The 23,429-nt window shown below is 45.7% G+C and overlaps 1 protein-coding gene across 6 annotated transcripts in view; it reads right to left on the bottom strand.

Moving 5' to 3' along the window:
• Positions 1–23,429, bottom strand: part of CAB39L (calcium binding protein 39 like) — an 803,103-nt gene that overhangs the window by 346,335 nt on the left and 433,339 nt on the right. For all 6 annotated transcript variants that reach the window (XM_069205367.1, XM_069205368.1, XM_069205370.1 and 3 more), the window contains one exon: positions 579–697. In XM_069205367.1, the coding sequence (XP_069061468.1) occupies positions 579–697 (119 nt within the window). The remainder of the gene's footprint in view (positions 1–578; positions 698–23,429) is intronic.

Here is a 23,429-nt window from a genome sequence, read left to right as displayed (position 1 = left end):
CATTGCAGTTTAAAACTGCACACACAGATACTGCAATGGCAGGTCTGAGTCATGTTTACAGAGCTACTCATGTGGGTGACGCAATCAGTGCTGCAGGTCCACTAGTAGCATTTGATGTACAAGCCTTGGGCACACATGGTGCCTTACACTAGGGACTTACTAGTAAATCAGATATGCCAATCATGGATAACCAATCATAATCACAATTTAGACAGGGAGCACTTGCACTTTAGCACTGATCAGTGTTGGTAAAGTGCCCAGCGTACCAAAACCAGCAAAAACAAAATCCAGCACATAGTAAAAAAATACAGGAGGCAGAGCCACAATGACAGGGTGAACCACGCCAAGGACACCAGGTCTAATACAGTGACTCCGAGAGTTTTTGTTGTAAAGTTGATCAAATGTATTGATGTGTATCTGGCAATAAAGCAAAACATTTTAAAACATTATCAAATACTTTAAAAGCCATTCATCTGTTGGGTATGAATTTCGAGACTTTTCCAGTGATTTAAAAAGACACTGAGAGAATCGCAATAAATTCACAATTTCAGATTTCTCATATGGTAATAGGATCTTACCCTTTTTGAAGTATAAAGAGAATGTGCTGATGGCAAGTGATGTATTCTACTGTAGGATATCGAGTGCCAATTTGCCTTCTTAAGATGTTGTTAAATACCTGAGACACATCTTTCTTACCCTGTTGAACACAAAATATTTCCAAAGTCGGAATTAACAAAAACATTACAACTGCATAAGAAAAAACAACATTTTCATTAGAATAACAATATCTTACAATTCAGACGATTAATTAGTATATTATTTAAAACAAAAAATTATGCCTAGAAGAGAAAGTCATCTTTCCATAGGACAAAGGTATAGAATGTATTTCACCTTTCCTAACTCTAACATCTTAATTGACATGGTTCACTGCTTTTTAACAGCTTCATTCAAACCTCTATATAAGACTCAGAATAGTGCTCCTCAGCACAACATGGTTATCACACTCTACTGCTAAACCTTGCTGTTTATTTTACATCACCACTAGTTAAGCCAATAAACAGGACAAGGGACAGGAAAAAAGGCCAGTGTTTCAAAAAAAATGTCTTTATAAATGTGTTCATGTTTCCAAGTTGTTTATGCTCTTGCCTTGCCAACTCAGACTTTTCATCTTCACTTCTTTCTCAATATGTAGGTCCTTAAAACAGCCTAGACTCCTTCCAGCTACTACTAGTTTGGATACTGCAGAAAGCAATCATGAGATTCTAACAAAATTCAAGATTTTTAATAATAGTGACACACACATACATACATACACACACACACACACACACACCAATGTGGATTTAAAGTGATGTTATGTTTTCTTATTCTTTGTCTTCATTTGAATAAAATTAATTGTTAAACACATTGTTTTTCTGAGCTAAGAAAATACATTGTCTTGCATTACACCAATTTTAAAATGTATTCAGGATCTATATAAACCGTACGTAATCTTTAAATATTAAGGAAAGTGATAGATTTCTGAATGGAGCACTTAACTCAGGCAATGGTGGACCTGGGCAGTCCCACTTGTATTAAAAGTTACCTATTCATTGGTAGCAGTTCTTAATTTGTATAAATAAATGAAAGAGCAGTGCAGAGGTTTATCTTAGGAGCCAGCAGCTGATCAATACCAGGAATGTCTGCCAACTCTGCCTATTTTGATTTCACAATATGTCTCTCTTTTTCTTCATCTTAAACTTCCGGACTCATAATGTCAACCTGCTAACCCACACCTGCACTGAATACTCTCCCGGCTTCGTCAAGAAGGATCCTAACATTAGCATTGTTCTGCTGAATGTTACTTTAAGGTCCCCATTCCATGATTGTATTTAGGCTGTTGGTACATTTGAAGAGACTGCTGGAGCTGAGTGCTGGCCCAGGTAGTTTGCGAGCCTGAAAGGGGAGTAAGAGAACAATGTTTGAGACAGCAGGGTGTTAGAGGCACAGGTCTCAAGTGACCAATAGGTAGTGGAGTGTGCCAAGTGATAAGAACATTCACTGTATTGAAATTGAACTTGGTCATAAGTATACGCTACTGGTAGGATATGCAAAATTAGATGCCTATAACTTTAGCAAATTCTTACTCTGCTGTTTCAGTGTGATTCTGGCAGATTATGAAAGCTTTAACTTGATCCCACTGCATTATGCCGTTGGATATCTGAGGTGAAGTTCAGGTGGTCATTACCAAAGTCCTTGTGCTACGTAATTCTAGACAGGTTGTCTCATTTCTCAGTATTCTTAGTGTCCGATTTTGTGCTTAGCTGTACCAGTACCTAACAACAAATGCATGTGATCTATCATAGGTATCTCTGGCTTTGGCTAGAAATCTAGAGCAGCCTCACAGGGCTCTGTCCATGTACATGGACAATGTTTGCCTATCTATTTACCCTTTTGTGTGGTGCACCTAGACCAAGTAGTGTATGGGTGCTTTAAAAAGCAACCAGGTTTACACTGAGATGGGGGAAGGATTGATAATTGAAGGAAATGTAGATTTTCCTAGTAACTTATGACAGAAAGTCTTAATTTTATTAAAGACACAGAGGCGAATATTATGCATCCTTTTCTTACTCTTACTTAATTTTCAATAGCAGCAGTCAAGAACTACAGCTCCCAAAAGGACTAGCAACATGCTAGCCAATGGGAGTAAACAGAATCAAACGTTAAGACCAATAAGGGAACCCCTCCAAACCATAGAGACTACCCTTGACTGCAAGCAGCCCTCTTTTCTTGAGCGAGCATATCAAACAGAGTCATAAAACAAAGGGTAAATTAGTCCAATAATTGCTATAGCGAGGGAAGCAGAGCAGAAGTCCTGAACACAGGCAATAAACCAGGAAACCCTAGTTGAAGGGTGGAGATCCTGAAGAGTTTGGTGAGAAGAATCCAGAGGATTTCCTTTGACGATGGAGGAGATGGAGCAACTGGCACTATCCCGAAGCCAGAGGTAACACTGGAGTCGCTGGGAGGGAAAAAGAAAAATACATGTTAATAGAAACCATGGTGGGATAATATTCGCCTCTATGTCTTTAATAAAATTAAGACTTTCCGTCATAAGCTACTAAGAAAATCTACATTTTATGTCAAGACCGGAGGCTTTATTATGCAAGTTTAAAGCTTGTCAACAACTAACGAAGATGCAGTTCTAACAGGTTTGCAATAAAAGTTTTTAAAAACATTGTCATTAGACCAATCTGCCGACCTGAGAATGTCCTCCAAACTGGACCCCAGGGAGATTGCCTTGGACGCCATTACTCCCCTAGAAGAATGGGCTCCAAAAACTGAAATATATATACCCACAAGGGACATTATCCATTTAACCCAGCGGGCCAAAGTGGCTGAAGAAACCGGTTTACGAAAAGAAATCAAGAGTTGGTTAGCAGAGGGCGTTCTCAGGTTACAGGTTCTTTTTTCATATTCCTTTAAACAGAGACCCACGCACAGCTTTGGTTTGTCAGGAAAGAAAGGATAGAAGACAGAATATAGATTGGTTTTGGTACGTTTGGAAATATGAAATAGAACACCCGTAGGTAAGAACTATCGGACGGTAACGTCTAAAGATTTAACATCCGATACTCGTTTGATCGAAATCAAACACAACACCATAGTTAGTTTGGCAGAAAGCATTTTAAGAGAAAGACTTGAATTTTCTGGCCAAGGAAAAAAGAAATGTAAGACTAAAGAAACATCCCAAATATGGGAATACTTGGCAGTCGGAGGTTTCAACAGTTTCACACCCTTTAACAGTCAACAAATTAAAGGATGTTCCCCGATCGGCCTGCCATCAAAATTGGAATGGTGCATAGATATAGCAGATCTGTGAAGGTTTATAGTTCGATAAGATTTACCTGAACCAGCTTGGGCAGCTAAAAAGTTAATAATTAAATTCAGATCCGTTGAAAAGGGATTGGCACATTTTCCTACACACCAGCCTGACCAAAGAGACCAGGCTGATCTGTAAGCTCGTCTTGTACCGGGCACCCAGACATTACTAATGAATTCCGAAGCTTCTTTCGAAATAGGGAAGGCCTGCTGGGGACGCCGGAGATCTTCCAAGCTGAAAGGGTTAGAGAATTGTCGAGAATTAGGTTGTGGGGACAACCGAAAGGGTCTAGGAGAAGAGATGGAAACACTGGAAGCAGAATGGGGAAGTCTACCGATAACTCGAGTAGAGGAGGAAACCAAACCTGGGATTGCCTAAAGGAAACTATCAGGACCAGAGAAGCTTTCTGACGCCTGAACTGGTTCAGAACTCTGTTGATTAAGATGAAAGGAGGAAAGGCATAATTGAGCGCCTGGGACCAATCCTGGAGAAAAGCGTCCGTAGCGATGGCCAGAGGATCGGACGCCAGCTGAAGAAGCGTGGAAGTTGAGAATTGAGTCTCGACGCGAAGAGATCTATGTGAAAAGGACCCCATTTTCTTACGAGTTGTTGGAAAACTGACTGGTGCAGTTTCCAGTCGTTGGAATCCGTGAGGTGGCGGGAATGCCAATCTGCAGTGGAATTCAAAGACCCTGGGAGATACTCGGCTAGAAGGGAAAATTTGTGGGACAGACAGAACTCCCAAAGGCTCTCGGTCAGAAGGGCGAGGGGTCTGGACCTGTGCCTCCAAGATGGTTGATGTATCTTACTGCGGATATGTTGTCCATACGGAGAAGGATGGAGCATCGCACTCTGCTTTTTGTAAAGCTTTTGATCGCAAAGGAGCCTGCAAGAAGCTCTAAACAATTTATGTGCAATTTTGACTCCTCTGTGGACCATATACCGCCAGTCGATATCGAACCACATCGGGCGCCACAGCCCGTGCGACTTGCATCTGATTCTAACACAAGATCGGGCACAGAGGGGAAGATGGATTTGCCGTTCCAGGCATCTAAATGGGATATGCACCACTGAATATCCATTCGAGATTCTTTGTCTAGAGACACAAGGTTGGAGAAGGCCAAACCTTGTCGAAGATGGAGGATTTTGAGATGTTGTAAAGCGCGATAATGAAGCGGCCCTGGAAAGATGGCCTGGATTGAAGAGGAGAGAAGACCTACAACCCTCATGAGAGACCTGAGGGATATTAGGCCTTTTTGGAGCATAAGAGTCAGTTCTCTTTTGATTGCGGCAACCTTGGAAGAAGGGAGGAGAAGAGTGGCCAAAACAGAATCTATTTGAAATCCTAGAAACTCTATTTGTTGGGAAGGGACAACCATGGATTTCTCGTGATTTATAAGAAAACCAAGCTCTGTAAGGAGTGTAGTGGTTGTATGTAGATGAGATGGAAGGGAGCCTTGACCCTGTGTTCAGGCAGGTCGCTCCCTCTGCCACCGCACAGACGCCCTGTGTGCCGCTGCTTCTCCTGACTGCCTCGTTGCTCCTGTGTGCCCTTGGTTGCTCACTGTTATTTCGTCTGTGATTCATTTATTTTCCCCTTCTTTTTTGCTCCTTTTGTGCCCGTGTGCCCCTTCTCTGCCTGCCTGCACTGCCAATTCGTTTTTTGTGACTCCTCAGTGTGTTTTTTGCCTTCTCCACTGTGCCCTGTCCTCCCTACCCCCCTCTTGCCTTCTGTATCACCTGCTTCCCGCCACTCACACTCCCCGCGGCCCCGCCCCCTGCTTCCCATTGGCCGCCCCTCTCCCGCCACCCAGCTGCTCCTCCCTCCCTCTCCCCCTCTTATGGAGGCTGCGCAGCGGCCGCGCCACCGGCGCGCCAAATGCAAGCCAGTCTGCGCCCGTCCGTGCCTGGACCGCGCCCAGCACCAGAACCCCTGGCCCCCGTCAAGGACAGCCCACCAGACAGATCTATGATGCCACCACCCTCCACACACTCAACACTGGCCAGACCCCCACCTGCCACCGAGCAACCCCGAAACGCACCCACGGACCCTTCACCTGCCAAGCCTGCAAATTCACCTGCCTCCGCACCTCCCTCCCCACCCGCCGGACCAAGCATCAACAACAACCACCTCAAGTGCATCCTCCTCAACACCCGCTCCGTCCACAGACACGCCGTCGAGCTCTGGAACCTCATCGACAGCACCGGACGTCGCCTTCCTCACAGAAACCCGGATGAACACCCCCTCAGCCCCCGACATCGCCATAGCCATTCCTGATGGCTACAAGATCACTCGGAGGGATCGCACCAACCAAACCGGAGGAGGCATCGCCATCGTCCACAAAAACACCATCCGCATCACGACCAACTCCGACGACACGCTCACCGCCGCCGAGCACCTTCACTTCCAGATACACACTGACCACAAGACCACCCTCAGAGGCACCCTCATCTACAGACCCCCGGGACCACACACACAATTCAGCGAAGCCATTGCAGACTTCATCAGCCCACTTGTCCTCACCTCCTCGGACTACATCCTCCTAGGGGACCTCAACTTCCACCTGGAAAACAACAATGACAACAACACCACCACCCTGCTGGACAACCTCGCCAACCTCGGACTCAAGCAACTGGTGGACACCCCCACCCACTATGCCGGCCACACACTTGACCCAGTTTTCTCATCCAGCAACCACATCTCCTTCAGCCACACAACCAGACTACACTGGACAGACCAAAACTGCGTCCACTTCAGCTTCAGGAAAACCATGATTCACCACCACCTGCATCGGGCCCCCCGAAGATGCTGGGGCAAGATCACCACCGACCAGCTCACCACCTCCCTGAGCCAGAACCCCCCCAGCAACACAACGGACTCCAACGAAGCAGCCCGCAACCTCACACAGTGGCTCACCAACTGCGCCGATGCCCTTGCACCAATGAAGAATGCCCCCAGCAGACCAGGCAGCAACAAAGCCTCGTAGTTCACTAACAACCTCAAAATCTCCAAGAAATCCTGCCGTAACCTCGAGAAAGCCTGGCGCAACAACCAATCAGCAGAAAACATGACAGCCCTCAAGAACGCCACCCGCAAACACCACCAGTTGATCCGCACCACCAAAAAGACGGCATTCAAGGAACGGCTGGATAACAACACCCACAACAGCAAGGAACTCTTCAGCATCGTTAAAGAACTCTCCAACCCAAGAGCCAGCAACAACGACATCACGCCCTCGCAAGAGCTCTGCGACTCACTGGCCTCATTCTTCCACCGCAAGATCGCCGACATACACAACAGCTTCGGCGCCCACACCACGCTCCCATCCACCGAACCAACACCCCCTACCACCACCCTCCGCACCTGGACCCCCGTCAGCACTAAAGACACCACCCACGTGATGAACACCATCCACTCTGGCTCCCCAGCCGACCCATGTCCACACCACATCTACAACAAAGCCGACTCCATCATCGCACCCCAACTCCGGAACATCATTAACTCCTCCTTCGCATCCGCCACCTTCGCAGAAAGCTGGAAACATGCGGAGATCAGCGCCCTCCTGAAGAAGCCCACCGCGGACCTCAAGAACTTCCACCCCATCTCGCTCCTCCCGTTCCCCGCCAAAGTCATCGAGAAGATCGCCAACAAACAACTAGCCGCCTTCCTCGAGACAAACGACTCCCTCGACCCTTCTCAGTCAGGTTTCCGAGCAAACCACAGCACCGAGACCGCCCTCATAGCAGCTACCGACGACATCAGGTCCATGCTCGACAACGGGGAAACAGCTGCCCTCATCCTCCTCGACCTCTCGGCCGCCTTCGACACTGTCTGCCACCGCACCCTAACTACATGCCTCCACCACGCCAGTATCCAAGGAAAAGCCCTGGAATGGATCACCTCCTTCCTCGCTGACAGATCCCAGCGAGTCCGCCTTCCTCCCTTCCACTCAGCAGCCACCAAGATCATCTGCGGCGTTCCTCAAGGCTCCTCGCTCAGCCCCACCCTCTTCAACATCTACATGAGCCCCCTCGCAGCCATCGCACGCCAACACAACCTCAACATCATCTCCTACGCTGACGACACCCAGCTGATCCTCTCCCCCACCAACGACCCCGCCAGAGCCAGCCTCCAGGAAGGAATGAAAGACGTCGCGGAATGGATGAAGCTCAGCCGTCTGAAGCTGAACTCTGACAAAACGTAAGTCCTCGTCTTTGGACCATCCCCCTCCGCCTGGGGCGACTCCTGGTGGCCCCCAACCCTGGGCACCGCCCCCAAGCCCACGGACCACGCACGCAACCTGGGTTTCATCCTGGACTCCTCCCTCACGATGACCAAGCAAGTCAATGCAGTCTCATCATCCTGCTTCAACACCCTGCGCATGCTCCGAAAAATCTTCCGCTGGATCCCCACCGAAACCAGAAAAAATGTCACCCAGGCCCTCGTCACCAGCCGACTGGACTACGGGAACGCCCTCTACGCAGGAACCACAGCCAAACTACAGAAAAGACTCCAGCGCATACAGAACGCCTCGGCACGACTCATCCTGGACATCCCCCTCCACAGCCACATCTCCGCCGACCTAAGAGACCTGCACTGGCTCCCCGTCAGCAAGAGGATCACGTTCAGGCTCCTCACCCACGCACACAAAGCCCTCCACGACATGGGCCCCAAATACCTCAACAACCGCCTCACGATCTACATACCCACCCGCCAGCTCCGATCTGCTAGCCTCGCCCTCGCCACTGTCCCACGGATTTGCAGAACCACCACCGGGGGAAGATCCTTCTCCTACCTAGCGGCCAAGACATGGAACTCCCTCCCCACCCACCTACGGCTGACCCAGGACCAGCTCTCCTTCATGAGCAACTCAAGACCTGGCTCTTCGAGCAGTAGCAGCACCCCCCTCCCAGCGCCTTGAGACCCTAGCGGGTGAGCAGCGCGCTTTACAAATTCTTTGACTGATTGATTGATTGAAGGGAGGAAATGTTCTGATGCATGATAAGGATATCATCGAGGTAAATTATGAGTCTGATGCCCAGTGACCGAATATAGGCCACAACAGGTTTCAACAGTTTCACGAAGTACCAGGGTGCTGATGACAGGCCAAAAGGAAGGGAGGAAAACTGATATGTTTTTGACTTCCATTGAAACTGTAAAAAAAAAAAAAAAAAATGTGAGTAGGATGAATAGGAATGATAAGACAAGCATCCTGCATATCCAATCTGACCAACCAATCGTATTGAAGAAGAATATCTCTGAGATGGATGATGGTTTCCATCTTGAAATGTCAGTATAACACAAACTGGTTGAACGATTTCAGATTGATTACCGGTCTTAGTTTCTTGTTCTTTTTGTGGACGAGAAAAAGGGAACTGATGAAACCAGAAAAATCTGGGGCACAAGGTTGAATCGCGTTTTTGTGACTGAATTTCTGAAGAAATGAGAGAGGACATTGAGAGGGAAATTCTTGGGGGGGGGGGGGGGGGGGGGGGGGGGGAGATGGGACTGGAAAGGAGGAGAAAGGAGTTCGATATAGTAACCCTGAACGGTGCTTAGAACCCAAGGGTCTGAAGAAATCGACCTACACTTTGGTAGGAAAAAACATAACAGGCCTCCCACGGGAAGGCCAGAAAGTTGGCTTACCTTGAGTACTGGTAGACCTGGTGTAGCGGTGTCCACCGTTGCGGAAGCCCCTTGATCTTTGTGGGTAAAACTGGGGTTTAAACTCCTGACCGTAGGTATTGAAGGAGTTGGAGGAGCCTCTTGAGCCTTGGTTTCGATATGCCCGGCCGGTAAGGCGGCTCCTGCCTCTACCGGCCCGTGCAAAAAACCTGCTGGTTAAAGACCTTTTTTAGCGACTGTTGGGCTTTGTCCAAAGAGGAAAAAGTGGAGACAAAATGGCTGGGATCTTTAATGAAAGAATAGCCGAAAGGTTTGCCATCGGCCTGGATGCCAGGATCCAAAGTGGCAAGGTTAGCTAGTTTAGGATCCATCTTTAGTAGGAGACCCTTTCGTCTCTCATGAATGCCGAATTGGCATTTCCCAAGAAGCAGAAAGCTCTTTGAATCCAAAGAGAGAGATCCGAAGGGTTGATCGGAGAATCTTCCAGTCTGGCTGATTCGGCTAAGTCGAAGATTCTAGAGAGGGGTCCCACTATATCTAGGAGTTGGTCCTGGCACGTCGTCCAGGCCTTGTCCACCCCTTTGCGGGGATCCTTGCCGAATTTTGTGAAAAAAGTTATAAGCGACTGGTCAATAGTTGGAGTGGCTGTTATGTTGGAATCCAAAGAAGGTCTAGGGCATTCTGATTTCAGTTTCGATCGTGTTTGTTTGTCCAAAGGAAGACGCAAGCGAGAAGCTATGTAATCACCCACGTGATCCAAAGGAAGCCACTCAGTGGAATTAGGGTGTTGGATCAGAGATGGATCGAACATCGGGACACCCTCTGAATCAACAATACTGGGAGAGGGATCACCAACAGAGAGTTTGGAACGTTTAGGAGGAGGAGAGGATGGAGGAAAAAAATCATCAGGATTATCAGAGTGAGACAAATCGTCCATGTCTTCATCATCTGTGTCCAAGATTTTTGAGACAACAATCTTTTTTGGCACGTTAATATGTTTTGATCTAAATTTACATTTTGAAGGAGAAAACAAAAGTTTTTTAGCAATATTCCCCTCCTTCGTAGGAGGCCTGGGAGGAATCAAGTCCTCAGTCTTTTGTGAGGCAGGCTCACCTTCCAATTGCGCGCCTTTACCAGGTTTAGTCGCAGTTAATTTGCGTTTTCTGCCTTCCCCCGCAGAATGGGCCAGAGAATTGGACACCATGAACTTCACAGTATTTTCAATGTTTTTTTACATTTTGTCCATAGATGCTTGTAAAGCATGTTTCACTGATGTTTGAATAAACATGTTTAAATCCTGTTTAAAAACTTCCTCATCCTCATTAATATCAGGCATAGTAGGCGAACTGTCATGATCCATTGGTAAGAATTTGCCCAAGACGAAGGAAACACAGCAAAAAGTGAATAAACTGAAGTTTACATGCAAACCTGGGCAGGCAGGGGTTAAATGTATTCACCACAGGCTCTCCGGGGAAGAAAAACCACTGCCGAGGGTGGGGTAGCACCAGGAAGCCGGACAAGAGATAGCCCGCGCCCCTAGTACTTCGCTGCTATTCAGAAAGAGCAGCACGACGAGCGGAACGAAGTCGGAGTCCCAGAACTATGGAAAAAGAGCTTGAAGAAGCCGTTTACTCAGGCGAACGACCTCAAAAGCAGAACAAAGTACAACAAAACTGTCCCTGAGGTCAGACGCGCGAGGCAAACAGCGCGCTGACAGGGACCGAAGAAAGGCGGCTGAATGGAACGCGCAGCGGTTGAAACACGCGCAGCACGAGAACCCGGTAAAAGGGAGGGGAAGAAGGGGGTCAACAATGAAATAAAAGCGAAAACAGCGTGGCGAATATAAATGCAGTATCAAAGTAGTGAGAGCTAACGTACACAGTTAAACAATATAATTTCCACAATAATAAAGGGAAAAACCATGAAAGAGTGCTTATCTTGACTGCGAGCAGCAAGAAAAGAGAGCTGCTTGCAGTCAAGGGTAGTCTCTATGGTTTGGAGGGGTTCCCTTATTGGTCTAACGTTTGATTCTGTTTACTCCCATTGGCTAGCCTGTTGCTAGTCCTTTTGGGAGCTGTAGTTATTGACTGCTGCTATTGAAAATAAAGAAAGAAAAGGATGCATAATAGAGCCTCCGGTTTTGACATAAAATGCAGAAGTAGCAGTCCTAACAACGTTTCAAACTCAATGGTGTCTGAAACTCTTGTCTCTGGTGAAGTCACACTTCTTGCCATTTGCCATCTATCTGACTCTCCTGCCTTTCATATGTACAGTCCTGCTGTGGTTGCAGCTTGTGGATCTGATGTCACTGGAAGTTTCCTCTATGGCAGACGTCCTTTCTTGTGGTGACATGGTGCTAGCTGCAAACTACTAAAATCACTAATGAAATGAGATTTTCATCTTCTTGAGGTGCCTGCATTTCACAGATTGCTTCCAGCAGCATTCCTTGCCACCAGTGTGTCCTAATACATTAATGCATAGCTTTCTAGTACTCTATTATGTTATGGACAGCACTGCAAATATTGTGCACTACCTTACAGTATCCGATTGACTGTGTGGTTCTTGCTGGCTCACACTAGCTGGGGCATTTGTAGTTCATTCATCCCAGGGTCTGTGTTGAGTAGCTCGAGGTGTATTTTGTGTGTGTTCCCATTAGATTATGATCCGCAGCACCAGGTATCTGCAAGACTTACGATGTGTGAAGGAAAGCTCACAGTGATGTTCACAGTGAATTCTGAAGTGCCATCTTGGTGTGCAATATGCCTCGGACTATAACACTCATAGATGTGCACGCCTGCAAATGGAAGGAGGGGTAGAATGCTTCAACAGTGTTGATTTGCTGGTTGCATTAGGTTGTGTCTTCCACTTGCATTGTTTGTTCATGTTTGTATCCTGGTTCCCCAGGATATCTAGTGCTCATGATAAAGAGGGTCTTGGGTGAAATGGCTGGCAGTCCAGAGGGCAGTCTTATGATCAGCAGGTAGTTGACCACTAGTTTTAAATTGTGCTGTAGCATGATCCACACAACAGATTGCATCTGTGTTGTTATAGAGAACACCATCATGTGTGGGAGGTGGCAGCAGATTTTTCTTGTATACCACTTCTTGCACAGCTTCCAATGATTGTATTCTTTTCAGCAATGCTATCAAAAAATGGCATTCACAAATCCTTCTTGGAGAAATAATAATAATAGAAACCCACAGCAGCAACTTTTAAAGGCAGATATTTAAGCTCGCATTTCTGGATACACTCAAGAGAAGAGTCTGGCATGTATGACATTAACTGGCGCATTAAAAGGCCTGCGAGGGAGAAAAAAGCGGTAAAAATGGATATTCAAAATAATGTCACTGCATGGTCACGAAGTAACACTGGTTGTGGATTAACCTCCCGATTTAGAGTTTCCCAGGTTGAATAAGGATTTACTAGAGGCTATGGTTTTATCTAATGCTAGAATTTGGAGAGGTTTGCATAGAGAAGAAACACCCACTTGCATGCTTTCTTAGTTTCATCTATCTTGAGTGCTGGAGTTTATATCCTCAGCAACTCTGAGAAAGCGTTGGATCATCGCTGCCTTGCTCGTTGGAATTTCAGCTCTATCTGGATGATTACCATTGTGTCAATGGAAAACTGTGCCCTTTCTTGCATGGCTGGTATAGCATGTCTCCCTGAAGAGAGGGTTCTTTATCCTACTCAAGGTGCACACCCAGTGTTGCATAAGCATCTATCAGGAGTGGAGTATGTGCTGTATTCCTTCCTATAGGCAGAGCAGTTTAAAGGTGTTGGTGTCTCCAATAATATTTAACATCTTTGGATTGCAGGAGGTCAGTGATGGGTTTAAAGTCTTTGCGATTGTTATTGGAGATAGGGCTTAGCCAAGCTGTAGCTGTGCGTCATTATAAGAGGTAGGCCCCCCCCCCATTGCTGTGTTTTAAACATTACAGTCTCCTTGTCTGAAATGAAGTGCACCCTCAATAATTCATATGTGAAGAGGAGGGGTTCCATTTGACACCTCGAGGGTTGTTCTGTGGACTCGGTCCAACCTGACTGATTTATCTTCCAACTGTTCTAGGATTGTTGCCAACAAGTCTGACACATATTGGCTTAGATAGTTTTGACTGATGTCACGCACACATGCAATATTATTTTGCCTGCAGTGGTTCTCAGGCAAGATGATAGGTGTCTACCTGCAGCTGCAGCATGCTTGCCTGTAGGCACTTGCAGTCATCTACCAGTTCATCTAGGTTTCCTTCAAGGGTGCTAATTCGATCCACCAGCTTTTTAACATCCTTTTCGATTTCTTTCAGGCCCTGTTGCAACTTTTTCTTGACTGATTTGATTTTGCGCTTAACATTCTGAAATACTTGCAACAGAAGTCTTTGGTGATGGCCTGAGCCCTCTAACCTCTACATCATCACTGGTGCTTCAACTGATTCCAACCCCTCTTGCTTCCATTCTTGCAGGTGGCACCCTGCCGAAGAATATCCTTGATGGTGGTTTCTGTTTTATTCCTTACTCCTCTCATGGTTCGAGCAAACGGACAGTGAACAAGTGATTCGTCTGGTGAGCTATTTGTCTATGAGGGGCCATTACTCGACATGCATGAAGTCACCCCCATGTGTCCAGAGAACGCTTAAGTCTCCGGTTGTTAATGCAAGTGGTGTGGAATGACAGCCAACTTCCACCTTTTGGTGCAGTGTTCTAGGTAGGGGATGCATCTCCCTGGTGTTTGCCTCATTCGCTTACACATGCGCACTCAGTACCCTCAACTGCCGCAGACAGGGTCCACGCCGAAAGAGCAGCAGCTCAGTTTTAAGGTCTGCAGGGATGAATCGTCCCATGAAGTGCTGTAATGCCTGCTTTTCTTTTTTTGCAATGTTCATTTATTAACATACAAATACAAGTTGAAAACCAACAAAGCCCTGCCTTTCTGGACTGGCACCTTCCTCCCAGCACCACTGTGCAGGATGTGCTTCTGCAAGCCTGCGGCAGTGAGAATGCTCCACTATACTGTTTACACACATCAGTTAAAGACTGTCCCGATGTCCAAGACCCTCAAAAACTTCAGTGCAATGAGACATCCTGCATCCGTTAGCTAGGGTTTGCCTGATTAGAACCAGGCAGGAACCCCAACTGAATGCCACTTCCCTCACCCATTGCTATCACCTCAGGTGTGGGTGGGGCAGCCTTCAGGACCCATTGCAAGCAGAGCAGGGAGAAGCACAGGGGCCCATCCATCCCCCGCCATTTGCTTCTGTTTAATCCAGTCGCTTTCTCTGGAAGGCCAACTTATCAGTACGGTCTCCCACAAACTTTGTCTGAGACGGACACTGTCTCAAGGTAGCAAACTCAGTCCCCAGCAGGGAGTTTATCTTCCACTGGCCAGCATGTTGTGGAAGGCCAGGAAACCCAGCCCGGAGCCCGCTATCTTCATTCCATCTCCTCATGGACCTTGAGTCACCAAAATTCCAGGGGTAGCAGAAGTGACCTTAATGATATCACAGGAAGTGACGCAGTATGGCCTTTGAACTTGTTTTCTCCCAGAAAGTCATATCAGATGACCTTAACCCTGAGGGTATCAAAATAATTGACATTGCAGATGTTTTACAACTGCATGATTAATAAAACAACACAGCACAGGCAAATATTTATTGCTGATACCACCCACATATTAGGGATCTTTGAAAATGCTGGGGCATAGTACTGATAGTTAAGGAGCGAAGTGAGTTAGTCAGACCCCTTCTCCAGAAGATTAAGGGAGGTTCTCTCCTCGAGAAAAGGTTTAATAAATGGAATCAAATTGTGCATTTTAAAACACAATTTTCTCATAAATCTGCTAAAACGTCATAGCCTCTGAAAAGACATTTATTAAATATGACAAGCCAATGAAACCTGACCAACTCCAAGAGTTGAAATTACTTTTCCCCCGAAATTTACTATGGGTGCCACCGTATGCCAAAAATACATAAAATATGCTAGTGCAAGAATTTTGCCATTAATGATGTCCCATCCGTACGGGCTGAGGGGCCACGCCTCTCTACCTTTTTCCTGAAAGGAGTATCTGTCAGGCTGAACAAACGTCAGCCTGACGAATACTCTTCTGGTTCAGGTCAGGCAGCCAGGAGTTGGACATGCCCTAAATGCGCAGACTCCTGGCTGCCTTAGCTGAACTTTGCTGGGCTGATGAAGCCACACCCCTGTGGGCATGACCTCTACAGCCTAGAAAAGGTGCCTAGAGGTCCTCCCCACCATGACAAGCGGAAACATCACGGATTGCTTTGGACCTGTCAGTTCAGTTTTAAGCCTGGAAGCGCCCAGGGCAGAGTGGAAATCAGTGACACCTCATCACAGAGTGGGGTGGGGTCAGCACTCTCAGTGACCCCATCCCACTCTGTGACGAGTTGGGACCTTAGGCCAGCCAATAAGGAAAGGGAGCAGTCCCAACCTTCCTGGGACCTCCGAGGCTTACCAGAGGTAAGTTTTACTATTATTATTTTTTAAATGCTTGATGCGTGCGTGTATGAATGTATGTGTATTTGTTAATGAGTGTTGTGAATGGTTGTGTGACTGCGTGTGAGAATAAATGGGTGTGACTGAGGTGTATGTGTGCGTGTAACATCCCCCTTTCCCAATCCTTTCCTCTTAAAATTACCATCCGCCACTGCATATACCATGGGTGATCCTTACGTCAAAAATTATTTTAGTATGTTAGGGCCAGCATTTTGTCATGGTTGCCCCCTCACATACACCACAGTTCTCGTTTGTGCCAGGAATAACTTTCAATGTGCTGACACCAGCAATTTGCTATGGGTGCCCCTAATGCCAAGAATTACCTCTAGTATGCCAGTATCAGTACTTTACCATGGATGACTATTATTATGCTAATAGTTAGCCCTATTATGCTAGTGCCAGTATTTTACTGTGCTACCTCTATTAGATGGAAATTCCCCGCAGTATCCCATGGGCAACAGCAGACTTGCAAAAATAACACATTCTCACTCGTGCACACTTACATTCACTCATACTCATTCTAACTCCGATACACTTTCACTCATTCTTACTCACTTGCACTCATTGTCATTCACTTTTTCACACTCATCCTTACTCATTCTCCCTCAATGACATGCACTCACAATAATTCTTACTGACTCACTCTTACTTTCTAACACACTCGCTAGCACTCATTCTAACACTTACTTCCTCTCTTACTCATTCTCACTCACTGACTCACTCATTCACTCTTACTGTCCCTCATTCATACTTACACTCACTCTTACTCATTGAATCCACTCACTTTGACTCACTCATTCTCATTCAGACTCCCCCACAATCATTCTTACTTATTCATGCTCTCTCTTGCAGTCACTCTTATTCTAACTGACGGACTCTCACTCAATCTGTCTTACTCAGTCATTTACTGGTACTCAACCTCACTAACTCTCACTCACCACCTGTCACCGACTCTCACTTCCTTTTTATTCACACTCACGCTTATATATATATAAGCAGACATGCATAATTACACATACACAAGCCTTCACTCACAGTCTCTCACCCACAAGCAAACAACATACATTTAATTTTTTTTTTTTATTACATCTGCTGCCAGTGAGGGTCCCATTTCAGCTCACACTGTGCTAATTTTTACTTCACCAATAGTGAATAACAGAGTGTTATGCACAATTAGTATAATAAAAAGAGAACTAATACAAGTCAGAAAAGTGGCAACCACTAGATGGTGTTCATGTATTTCTTTCTGTCACATGCACAAAGTCCCAGCCTCTGGCCACGCCACTAATGACCAGGTGTGGCTCCTCCGCTAGGGGGTAGGAGCGTCGCCCCCGCCAGCAGCAGCAGCTGCAAACTCTTTACAAAAAAATGATAATAAACTTTGTTTATTATCATTTTTTGGAAAAAGGGACAGTGCCACAGGCTGACGAGCATCGAGTGGTCGGCCAAACACACATGTGCAGTAGGCTCTTTCCAACCCGGCACTGTGTTGCCGAGCTGGAGAGTGCAGGCACAGGTTCCCAGTCTGCCTGGAAGCGCCCTTGCAGGGCGCTCTCAGCTAATCCTAACGCTGCTCTGAGCAGCGTCAGGATTGGCAGCAGGGCAGGCTGGGAGTACATGCCTGCAACCTGTCTGCAAGAGAGGAGCAGCACGGTGGCGGCAGCAACGATGATACAGGTAAGTTTTTTTTTTTTATTAATTCACACCCCCACCCGCGCAGCCCTGCCCCTATTTAGCACAGTGAGCCTCTCCTGCTAATGACATTCATATGCTTCACTCCAACCTTCTGGCATGCACGCATTGGTTGGGGGTGCTGATGTAACTGATCACCTGGCCTGCATCTCCGGTCATCACAGGGGGTTGGTTACAGCACCACTGTTCCAGACCCATTAAGGCAGGGCCTTGGCACAGCCCTGTGCCTGTGTATTCTAAAAGGATCAAGTATTGACAAAGCTAACATGGTGCAAATGATGAGCAGGAGAAGGGTACAGAAAGAGAGAAAGAAGGATGTCAGGAGAGGGGTGGGAAAGGAAGAGAAAGTCAGCAGAAGGGAAAAGAGGAGTGTTTTATGGTAGAAAGGGAGCATGGAACCGCTGTCTGATGTCTAGATAGGTTATAAAGGAACTAGCTGTATTGCTGGCATTGGATGCAAAGAAGGCATTTGATTCACTTGAGTGACCCTACTTGATGACAATCCTTGAAAATCTGGGTTTTGGGTCCTTCTTTCTAGCATGTGTAAAGCTTTTACACAACAATTTGATGGCCAGAGTCAAGGTTAACTAAGCAAGAGGACAAGGAAGGGTTGCCCTCTGTTCCCTCTGCTCTTTACATTGTCCTTTGGATAGGAAGTGCACTGATTCGTGGTCAGTGGTCTAAAGTGGAACCCAGGTAAGATGTCATTTCTCTCTATGCAGACGATATAATGTTGCGTCTAGCAGACCTGGAGCAGTCGATCCTGATGATCCTAGAAATCATGGGTGTATTTGGCTCACATACCTGTGTCCATATAAAATGGCGAAAGACAGTGGCATTCGTATCGACAGAATGGCAACCAGTTGCCGGATGGGTTTGATTGGAGGATGTGTTTGATTAGAGGAGGTGGCCTTTACCTATTTGGGAATTTATGTAACCTTTGATCAAGTGCTATTTCATAGTAACAACCATGCTGGAAGACTATAAAAGGAATGTGGGACACTGGCAACAGTTGTCCCTGTCATTGTTGGGATGAGTTCTATAAAATGACCTTCTTCACCACAAAGAGCTGCTATATGACGTGGCGGAAGAGACATCACTGGAATATAGAATTCTGGGAGCCCGTTTGAAAAACATGCAGCTTTGCAGATGCATGCTACCCTACTTATTGACAGTAAAATCTCCCCTAAGTTGAGAGATAAATGGGAAGACCTGGGGAGGTTAGAACACGTAGACCGGGGAGAAGCTTGTAAATATCTGAGAGGTGGCCATAAAGGCTGAGTTTTGCTTGGTCCAATTGAAAATATTACATAAGGTCTGGTGTTGTCCATGGAGACAGGGATTTGGGGCTGGAGTGAGGCGAAGGATAGTAATGACTGTTGGAGAATTAATAAATGTACCCTTCAACTAGTGGTTTTGGGTATCTGGGGGGCGCAGACCACAGCCAGATATGCACTCCATTTTTATAAAGAATCACTGATGGTGGCTACAAAGGATATAATTAGATTCTGGGGAGGCACCTCCATGCTGACAAAGTTAAGGAGGAAGTCCAAAGGCGACTGGTGCTTGCAGGTAGAGGAACTGGTATAAAAAGCTTGAGGTTATCCCCCAAAATTATTAAACATGGGGTCCGTGAAGAGACGTACGTGAGGACCTTGAATGACGTTTGGGGTAGTGTTAGTGTAAGGGATGGTAGCTATAAGTTTCTGCAAGGTGGTACCTGTTCCGCTCGGTCTAGGTAACAGCATGCAAGTCAAGAGGAGTCAGGAAATAGCTGCATTAAGCTATCCGTACACGTTAGGCACTGTAATGCTGGAATATGGGGATACTGAATTTGACCTGATCTGTCAGTCGCAAAGTTACTTATGTAATGTTGTCGTGTTCATACTAAAACTGAAAAGTTAATATAAAAAAGTGCAAAAATAGAGATCCCAACACCAAGCTTCAGCAGTGCACATCATCAAACATTCTGAAAGAGGGCTGAGAAGACAGATAGGCTGGAGGAGTTAGTCGGAGCAAGGGAAAAAGCATGACTGTGCTGTAAATTCACACAGTGCCTAAAAAAAGCAGAACAACATGCACTCAGCTGGACTACTAAATGAACAACGAAAATAGGACAAAAAGAAAACCAAGATGTCAGCAGTGGAAGGATACAGCTTAATCATTTAAAAGGAAGGGTAAAGAAGAAAAGCTTCAGCGCTGGGACGAACAAAAGCATAGGAAGGAAAGTCATTAAATGAAGAGGAAGGGAATGAGATAGGCAAGAAAGCCATACAATTATGAGCAAGGGCTGACCCAATGCAAACTCTGCGTAGTATAGTGTGCGATGCGGACCTCAACCGACAGGTGAAGCTGTCTGTAAGCGATAGGGCACAAAGCCAAGAAAGCTCTTCTGTTACTTATTTCACATCGTTGACTACAAAGTCAATGTTTTCCTGACATTTGTTAATTCCTTCCTTACTGCAACTCACATTAAAACCCTTGACACCCATTCACTATAAGACAGGGAGACAGTAGAACTGGGCTTGAAATGGTATACAGTATACACACATTCTGCAAGATGTTTTGCTTCCACTTTCTATTTCCAGTGGAGCCTACAGATCACGCTTTTATAATGAGCCTTGTTAGGACTGTTGCAAACAAGTGCTTCCTTAGTAAAAAAAAAAAAAAAAAAAGTAATAACTGAAAAAGAACCAACCATTTCGGCTGATAAATGCTGGACTCAAACCCGGCTTGCTTTGTGGCACAAGAAGAAAAGTGCCGAACTGAGCAGTGCACACAGGTCATGATAACGCAAGGATTAAAGCACTTTCAAAATGGTGACCACAAACTCGCATAGCACACCTCTGCGTGGCTGAAGTAATTTTAGCTCCTTGGCTCTGTTCTCTTTTGAACAGTTGCTTATGCAGGAGTCAAGACAGGTCACTACCAGGGACTTCGCTTATTTCACTCGATTACAACTTCTCTTGCCCGGCAAGTTAAGACTTTGCTGCTGACATCAGGTATGATCTGCAGTTCAGGAGTTCAGATCCGGAGAGTCAACTTTGCCTTTTTATCCTTTGGCATTTGACACATTTTGTATCATAGTAACGCCTGCTGTTAACACTATTTACAGTCGTGCCCCGAGGAGAGGTATTATTTATAATCTCATTTTTGAAAACTCCTAATAGGTTCACAAACGTTGTAGCTCTAATGGGTCACAAGACCATAATCTTTCCTTGAGAAATGATTAAGAAGGACGCGCTCATATAAACTAAAGATGGACGCTGTCGGATACAAAGGTTTAATAACAAAATTAGGGATTACACTTTGACACTTAATACGGTTATTGTTGTGTTTTGCAACGTGTGTTGCCTTTCCAAATAATCACCAGGGATTTAAAACAATACCTCCAAAAGCACAGATGGGGATTTGCGCTGTACTGGAATGCCCAATGCTGAGCGTGGGCGGGATTCTGCACTGCAAAGCTTAATGTATTCTGCACTGCACAGCTTAATGTATGACTATAAAATGTTAGGCTGAACTGCACGTGGGTTTCTTTTATCAAGTTGTCACGATATTATATGAGGTGTTACACCACTGCGTGTTATGTAATATTCTACCTGAACAAATTATGCCTAAAACGAAAATAAGGCGGATTAAGGGCCATATGTACTAAAGCATTTTCCCATAGACACAGAATGGGTAAAATCCTTTGGTACATCTGGCCCTAAATTACTAAAATTTCCAAGCTTTTCTAGGCACACAAAAAGTACAATGCTTCAACTTTTCAGAACACACAAGAGACGTTATTAAACGTTTAAACGTGTTTTGTTTCTATAAAACGCTCCAAAAATATCCTTCATGAAAGTAGTGAGACAGGGAAAGCAAGGAGACTAAAACAGGTTAAAGAGCCTGGACTCAATCTTATGCATAAGGTGTCGAGTTAGTAAAGTAGAAGCTTCAAAACTCGGGAAAAATCAAAGACAGGAGTTCGGCAAGAAAAGTAAAAAGAAGATTATATTTTAACATGACACGGAGACTCTGATTGGCAAAACTAGGGTCGAGAGTCTTAATTGAGGAACTTACAATCTTTTATTCTCCCAAACCACAAAGGCGTAACCAGGTGTTTCATCTCTGGTCCAATCAGTATTTGCCACCTGGTCAAGTTCTCGAACATTAAAATCAAAGTTCCAGTTCCAGTTCCAGTTTCATAATATTGATACATAAGGTCAGACAGAGGAAATAGTTAAAGTGGTAACAAAATAATGGCCTACCTGCGCTACATGATAATCAGAAGACTACTCAGTATTTTGCTCAAGCTAGCATGCAGGAGTATACCATGATGCTGTCTTTTTGGCAAGCCTTGCATCATAACTGCGTACCGAGCAAGCAGAGTGAAAAACAGTAAACATGGTTCATGGGGGTTATGAATTGTTCAACAACAGGCCTCACTTTACCACTGAGTATCACAGGATCAGGAAATCCAACATGGACTACATTCCTAACAATACAATTGCAATTATACATCCCAGCCTCTGATACGCAATGATAATCTATACCTAATCATTTAGTTGGGCCATCTCCACAGCATCCCTCGACCTGGGAACTACTTTCCTTGGAGTATAGCGAGAGGATAATTTATCCCCATTTCAGCACTTCCTGAGTAATATCTTTATGGAGGTGGGGCAGGCTAGTACCAGCACGCATAACGTTATCAGGATCACAATCTCCTATTACCAGTGCCTCTACCAACCATGATGCCCAGTTGCGCAAAAATGCACTCAATATCCCCCATATCCCACCAAGATCTGTAGAGATATGCACCATTGTAGCTTCCTTTTGGACCTTCCTTATCTTCCCAATGGCCATGTTTATTATGTCACTATTATCTGGAATGTAGGCACAGCAACTTTGATAGATCATGTGACAGACCCTCACAATCCATGGCCAGGATAATGTGTAGTGCAATATGATTTTGTATCATTACAGCACTTGTATCTGTTAGTTCCTCTGTTAAATTTCCCAGGGTCGCCGCTGTGAAATCTGCGAGTTCTTCTATTAGCCCTCCGAGTTGGTGTAATTCTTGCTGTTGAATACATCATCCCAAATGGGGTACCATGACACCCACAGCTGATATTGTTTTGTCTAGCCTGGCGGCATCCCTTTTCATGCGAAGCCTATAACAGGCCACATCACCTATCTGGGACATATTGGTGATATGAGTCATCCGTGGCAGCACTAGTGCCGGAAGGTAGAACTATGCTGAGTAAATACATATGAAATAGATTCCCCAAGGGCCGGATATTTTTCTCAATAACCCGTCAGGACCGTCCCTCTATCTGTCTATGTTGGCAATGGTACAGTACCTACTAGTGCCTACGTATAAGTTGGGCCCTGCATTAATTATGTTGAGAACTTTGCATCCTGTGTAAATAAGAAGACTTTTAAAGACGGAGCATATTCTGCACTCTTGAGTATTGGGGGCAGCTAGGCTGCCACACCAGCTGTATGCTATGTACCATGGGGTTATAACAATGTTGATAACCTGCAGGTGTTGTATTCCTAGGCTTTTCACAGTCCTATTCCCTGGTGCCTGCCAACTAGCTAGGTATTTTGTTTTCCTCTTTTCCCTTTCCCCCATTTTTGTCAGCCGGCCCAGGAATTTCACCTCCTGTTCGTGCCAGCCTTCAGTCTGACGTGGAAGTTCTGTTCTGCGACTGCCAGCCCCACTGGACATCGGTGTATGCCATAAGGGTACTC

Source organism: Pleurodeles waltl, chromosome 8 (assembly GCF_031143425.1).
Source record: "Pleurodeles waltl isolate 20211129_DDA chromosome 8, aPleWal1.hap1.20221129, whole genome shotgun sequence".
Taxonomy (NCBI): domain Eukaryota; kingdom Metazoa; phylum Chordata; class Amphibia; order Caudata; family Salamandridae; genus Pleurodeles; species Pleurodeles waltl.
The sequence above is the reverse complement of the archived record's forward strand: the minus strand, read 5'-3'. Positions and strand labels throughout refer to the sequence as shown.